General features: G+C 26.6%; 1 protein-coding gene across 1 annotated transcript in view; it reads right to left on the bottom strand.

The window, feature by feature from the left end:
* Nucleotides 1-1001: 1001 nt before the first annotated feature.
* Tnks (tankyrase) overlaps nt 1002-6812 on the bottom strand; it is an 11394-nt gene continuing 5583 nt past the window's right edge. Inside the window, exons 5-12 of the mRNA XM_011498793.1 lie at nt 6588-6812; nt 6091-6221; nt 5358-5586; nt 4656-5041; nt 3775-4191; nt 2284-2855; nt 1527-1882; nt 1002-1266 (exon numbers count right to left, since the gene is read on the bottom strand). The exon at nt 6588-6812 is cut by the window's right edge and continues 112 nt beyond it. Coding sequence (XP_011497095.1) covers nt 1023-1266; nt 1527-1882; nt 2284-2855; nt 3775-4191; nt 4656-5041; nt 5358-5586; nt 6091-6221; nt 6588-6812 — 2560 coding nt within the window. The 3' untranslated portion in view covers nt 1002-1022. The remainder of the gene's footprint in view (nt 1267-1526; nt 1883-2283; nt 2856-3774; nt 4192-4655; nt 5042-5357; nt 5587-6090; nt 6222-6587) is intronic.

Consider the following 6812-nt stretch of genomic DNA (forward strand, 5'->3'; position numbering starts at 1 on the left):
GAATTTTTAACTAAGTCTCTATTATTTTATCTATAATTAGTTTAGTAATGATACACACCTTTTTATATATATCGATCCTTCCAAGATTGAAAATTTAAAAATACATATTAATGAACAACAAAGCATGTTCTAAAGATTTTATTTATTGTTATATAATAATAATATATATTAATACCACAACATTTAATTTACGGAAATATATTTAATAAAATTATGGATTTAAAAATAGAAGATTTTCCTTTTTAATAAATATGAAGCTTTGATTCGACATAAAGAATTACTTTCAGAAATTAAATAAAAAGAAAATTACTTTTATATTATCTATACAGAATAAAGATATAAGTATTTCCCTTATCTTGTTATTTAATTAAGACAATAATTTAGAATTTTTTTATCGAAAAGTTTGTCATCAGACAATTATTATCTTTAACATAACTTTAAAATGAAAATATTGTCAATGAATTAAAAATTTTCATTTGTATTCATAACTTAAAATTATTTCAAAATTTAAATGTTATTCCTTAAGAGACATCGTTTAAATTATATAATAACGTAGTATTGAGTTTTTCAGTATGCTAAACTTAGAAGGAACCCTTCAAATAGCAATCAATATGATTACAATGAAAGATATTTGTATAAAATTAAATGATAGATAACTCTCAAATATTTTAAGTTAGAATATCATACAAAACAAAAATTTAAAACTAATTTACTATATTTTTAAAAGTATCTGCAAAATATTATACACTAATGCCATGGTAGTGTTTAATAGTTTAAAAAAATGAGTTATAGTTTAGCGAATACTTAAGATACACAAATTGACCTTGCATTATAAAATATTAATTATAGTAAATTTTACATTAAAATTTTGGTTAGTAAAAACGTAAATAAATTTTTAAAAAATTTATGTAAAAAAATTTTAATTATTCAATGTTAATGAAGATAGTGAATTGCAAAGTGTTAAATTCTGACAACAATAGAGTTGGCGCGATTGCGTGCCGACTACACGTATTCATTTAAGATCACCGCTCCTCAACAGTTTCACTGAGTTGCTCCAATTCTTGCTGCGGTTGTACTATTTGATAAGTGATGAGATATTCTGGGTAGGCTTGCTCACCTCTATAAACAACATATTCAGGAAATACAAGACCACCTTGCGATGGTCGACCCATGACGCTGTGGTGACCTGGCGGGGCGTGGGCCATCTTCATTGCAGAAAATTGCAAAAATGATTTTCCCAATGTAACTCGACACAGTAATAAATGCCTGTAATTGTTATATTAATAATTTTACAGTTTTTAAATTATGTTTAAATTAGTGGAATTATAATGAAGAAACTATTTCCATTAGTGATATTCATTAAATATGAACAATCAAAATTTTATTTATTTTAGAAATTTTAGGAAGATTCTAATTATTGAAATAAATTTTTGACTTTATAACCATTTTATGCAATTATTATTATATCGGTAAATATATAATTCTTTTTTAACTAACATTGAAACCATATAAATCAAGCTTTTAACCTGTGACAAATGTAACAGCTTCTGTCTTTGTGTAATGGACAGCCTGTACCTCCACAGATACCGTAGACGTATTGATTACTTTTGCTGCTATGCTCAGCAAAGTAGATACCAGCTCCAAACATGCCACCGATGTAAGCATGACGCTCGTCGAAACCCTTCTGGACAATGGCATTTATGAATGGACTACCATGGAACAACATACGCTCATTTGCCTGGGATGTCGTTAGGATAGTATTTAGACGATTAGTTGGTGGCCCCGGTGATATGGGTGTCGTCATTAAGCCAACTTCTTCCGCTACTTCCTGCCGTCGATGTGCATACCGTTCCCACAATTTACGATTTTGTACTTTTTGTATCTGTATATACAAAATAAACGCCAAACAAACAAACTTAAGTATCATCATATTTTCGTTGTTAATAAAAAATATGCGTAAAATTTACTAAAATTTGCTAAATTGCATGTTTCTTTTTATCATTTATTACTAACAAATATTTATTAATACTCAATTATTAAATGTTAAAAAATTTAAGAAATTTAATACATTAATCGGTAGCTATATAAAGAAATATTTTTTATAAATTTGTATTTTTTATTTGAGAATTATAAACAATTATTTTAAATAATATTTCAAAGTATCTTAAATGTTAAATTAAAACCTTGAATATTCAATTTTCTAAAAACTTTAAAAATATATTGTTACATATATTTAAATTATTTTTAAATGAAATAATTAGTAACAAAATTTACTTCACTTACTCTAATAATATTATACCGAGAAAATATTCCACCCGAATGTCCATTATCTCGATGTTCTCTAATAGTGCTCTGCATTTCCTCATCCACAGCAAAAAATTCTTTGTCTTCAGCAAGTAGATCAACTAATAACGTATTAGGATTGATCATTGGTTGCCAAATAGATCCAGATGTCAAACTGAGTACCTTATCCATGCCTTTGATGAGTTTATGTCTGTAACCATAAGCCGAGATTCCAACTTGTTTAAGATCCTCGTGACCCATTTCTGCGAGAATATCTAGGGTGATCTGTTCACGCTCGAATAGTTCCAATAAATGCTCGAGATTAAGGCTTTGCAAAAAACTAGCAATATTGGGAATACTTTGGCTTCCGCAATTGCTAGATCTCTCACTACACGAATCCTTGAAAAATTCACCGCCTTCCAAAGCGCAGCCTGATTGCTGTTGTTCTATTGAAGAACCGAGTGGACTAATACACGAACTTGGTCGAGCGGCAGGGACGCAGAGGGTCATCATGATACCTGATGGCATTATTACAGTCTCTTGGGTGATTGATGGTGGTGGTGATACTGGAACTAAAAATGATAACTGCTTTAAAATTATGAAATTTTTAAAGTGGATCATATATCACATTTTATTTTCAAACTTTAATAATTTGTTATTGTTTCCATTAAAATTAAAGTAGATATCAACAAAAGAAAATTATATTACATTACTTACTATAATTTGCATCAATTTTAAATTGTTCTTTTATAGATGAAACAAATAAATTATCTTCAGTTTACAATATAATAAAAATCCAATTTATTCCAAATGCATTTAAAATATTCAATTATAACTAATATTCATTTTTAGCTACATTTTATGTAAGAAAATAATTAATTAAATTGCATAGATTATAAAAATACATATAACCTAATTAGATATATTATTGGAACTGATTTTAAAATATTTTGAAGAAATTGAAATATTTTAATTTTTTGAAAAATAACAATAGAATTAATAAATATGAAACTGATGTTTAAAAAATTACAATTTTTTTAAGAAAAAATTTTCAATGATTCATCTCTAAAATTATAATGTATAAATATTTAATAAAAATGCATTAATACTCAATAAAATTCATGATTTTATACATATTAGAATTTCTTAACTATTTATATTTATTTTTAAATTATTTTAAATTAAAATTTAATTTACATTAAAGATTAAAAAACGTTTTTAATAATGCATTCAAAATTTTGGCTCAAAATAATTATGGTATATGGAAGAAATTATATACGAAAATTTTCTTCTCAAAAAATACAATAATAGTCATTTTATGATTATTTTAAATAAAAGTAAACCCTTCAAAGAAACTCAAATTTTTTAAAATATAAATTAGTCGGATGAATAATTTACATCGTTATTGCATTATGATCTTATGATGATCAATCATTTATATATTTTATTTATTAATGATAGAATTAAATATTCAATTATTAATTAATTTACCAGTTATACTGCTAGACGACCTAGTAGTACCGTTTGTATTAGGAGCGCTGTGTGGTATCGAAATGATGACTTGTTGCGAAGCCATTGCGTCCTGTAGCAGACTTTTGACATCGTCTGCGTTACACAGGTTAACTGGATTTTGACCTTCCTGATTCTTGAGAAACGGATCTGCTCCATGTGCCAGTAGCAGAGCGCAAAGCTGAGTGCGACCCTTTTGTGCAGCCTCATGCAGAGGCGTAAACCCCCATTTATCTGTGGCATTTACCACTGTATTGTATTTAATAAGAAGTGCAGCAATATCAAGGTGACCATAACTAGACGCATTATGTAAAGGAATTAGCCCGCCTTTGTCCTGTGCATTGACGTCAGCGCCGCGCTCCAACAGAAACTCTGCTACCTCCAAGTTATTATACCCGGCTATAATTAATAATATATATTTTTTGTTTAACACCATTCTTAAAGAAATTTTATAAATATATTTATAGTGTAATGGAAATTTATGTAAAGCTGTGTTGTAATAAATGTACGTTTTCGATCTACTTTTATTTTGCATTAATAAGCTATTATTTTGTTGGAAAGATATTTAAAAATTAAAATTGAAATAAATTATTTGTACTGATATAGTATATAAAATAATATCTAATAAAAACATTTTTTATGTGTACCATATACTAGAATTTAATTTGGTTTAAAAAATTTAATATCAACAATTGCAAAAAGTATATAAAAAAATATTTAATTAAATATCTACAAACAATTTAAATATAATTTTTAAGCATAATTAAAAATAATCAGTTAGAAATTTAATAACTAACTTATTTAATAAAACATATTCATACTTTTTAAATTTTATATTATATTACTGATTCATACAAATTTACCAGCTAAATGAAGAGGTGTACTATTCCTTCCTTGAGCATCTCTGCAATTAATGTTATCCTGTGTAACAAGTCTTTGTACCCGTACAAGGTTGCCCTTTTTTGCAGCATCAAGTAGAGCACTGTTGCCTCTAAGCAGATCAGCTACATCCTGGTCACCCTCTCGAACAAGATCAAGCGGGGTTGCGCCGTCTCGATTCTTTTTTCCCGCGTCAGCTCCATGATGTAAGAGCAGTTGTACAATTTCAGATTTTCCTTTAGCTGCGGCTTCGTGCAGAGGTGTAAATTTCCAAAGGTCAGCAACGTTGACAGATGCTCCGTGTTTGACAAGTAGCTCGGTTACTTCATAATGACCATACGAACACGCATTATGTAACGGTACTAAACCCCTGTATACGAACACACAAGTTATTGGCATACTTCTATCGATATATAATATAAAAGGTTTAAAGTATTAAATTATTAAATTAAATCATTAAAAAAATTATTTAGAACATTTAACGAGGTAAAAATTAATATTTTGTTGCAAAGCTATGAACAAATATAAACTAAATCTATAATTTTCGTGCTGAAATTTAAAATATAAAAAATTTTTTTAAATAATTTTACTATCAAATTTATCTTTATTTAATAAAGGACTTAAATAATCAGAAAGTAATACCATTAATATATATTACTGATATAACATAAATATACACTATTTACCCTTTATCCTTTGCATGAACATCTGCACCATGAGCTAATAGATATTCTACAACAGAAACTCTATTATATCCTGCTGCAAAATGCAAGGGAGTAGAGTGCCTTCCATCTAAATCACGACAGTTAACGGCATGAGAATTTGCTTGGAGTATTCGTTCTACAGCTGTTAAATCACCTGATTTACTAGCTTCTAATAGTTGAGCTTCAATATCATCAGACATGCTAGGTGGATCTGAAATAAATTAATTTTATTATAACATACTTTAAAATTAAAAAATTTTTTTTTAATAAAAAAAATTTATTTACTTACTTTAATAGCTTATTTGGAAATATTAATCAAATTTTAAATTATAGAGAATGAAAAGTATTGGTGATTTAAATTTTTAATTTTCATATCAAACATATTTGAAAATAAATATTTTGATTACCATATTATATATCATATATTATTATTAAATTATTCAATAAAAACAATTTTTAAAAAATAATGACACGAAAAAACTTCAAATGTATTAATTTAAATAATATACTAAAATATAATTTGAAATATATAATATACTAACATGTAAAATTATAGATCATTTTAAATATTATTATATACTCCCATTTAATTATAGATATAGTATGAACTTAATTTTTACATTTGAGTGAAAAGAATGCATAAATACGATTATTATTAAAGAATATGTATAAATTTTAATGTATAAATATTAATTGTAAACATATTTTATATTACCTTGCAAAATTTTCAAGATATTTTCTGTAGCAACTTGAGCTGCTGTATAACCTTGAAGTGATACTATAGATTGATCAATATTATATGAAAGAAGAATTCTACAAGCTTCTGTATTATCTTCTCGAGCACATCTAGAAAATAAAATTACTGTGCATTAAATTTATAATCTGCATTGTTTTAATATAAAAAATTTGTTATATAAATTTTGTACAAACATTATGGAAATCTAAAATTTTATTTATAATATATACATTTTATTTTTCAAATTTAAAATTGATGTTTCTCACGAAGAGTCAGCTCTTATAATTAGTTTTTAGAAAACAAGAAATTAATGTTTGTAAAAAATTATTTCATATTATTTTATTTTAAAATATGTATATGTATAATTGGTTAAGTATAATACGTTACAAATCCCAATTAAATATACCAAAAGTATTGGCTATGGTATTATATAAACATGTATCAGTAATTCCAAAGGTAAAAAATCTGAGTTAAACCTGTGTAATGCAGTTTGTCCAAGACCATCAAGCGAATTAACTTTAACATTATGTGCTAGAAGTATATCCATGACATCGTAATACGACTGATCCGTCGCTATATGTAATGGTGTAAGAAAATCTTTATTTTTCTCGTTAAGGGTAACATTTTTCCGAATAAGCATTTCAACGAGTTGCTTTCGCTTTGGATAAGGAGATGCAGCGGCACAGTGAATGGGCGTATCT

Source organism: Ceratosolen solmsi, unplaced genomic scaffold, assembly GCF_000503995.2.
Source record: "Ceratosolen solmsi marchali unplaced genomic scaffold, CerSol_1.0 scaffold30, whole genome shotgun sequence".
Classification (NCBI taxonomy): Eukaryota; Metazoa; Arthropoda; class Insecta; order Hymenoptera; family Agaonidae; genus Ceratosolen; species Ceratosolen solmsi.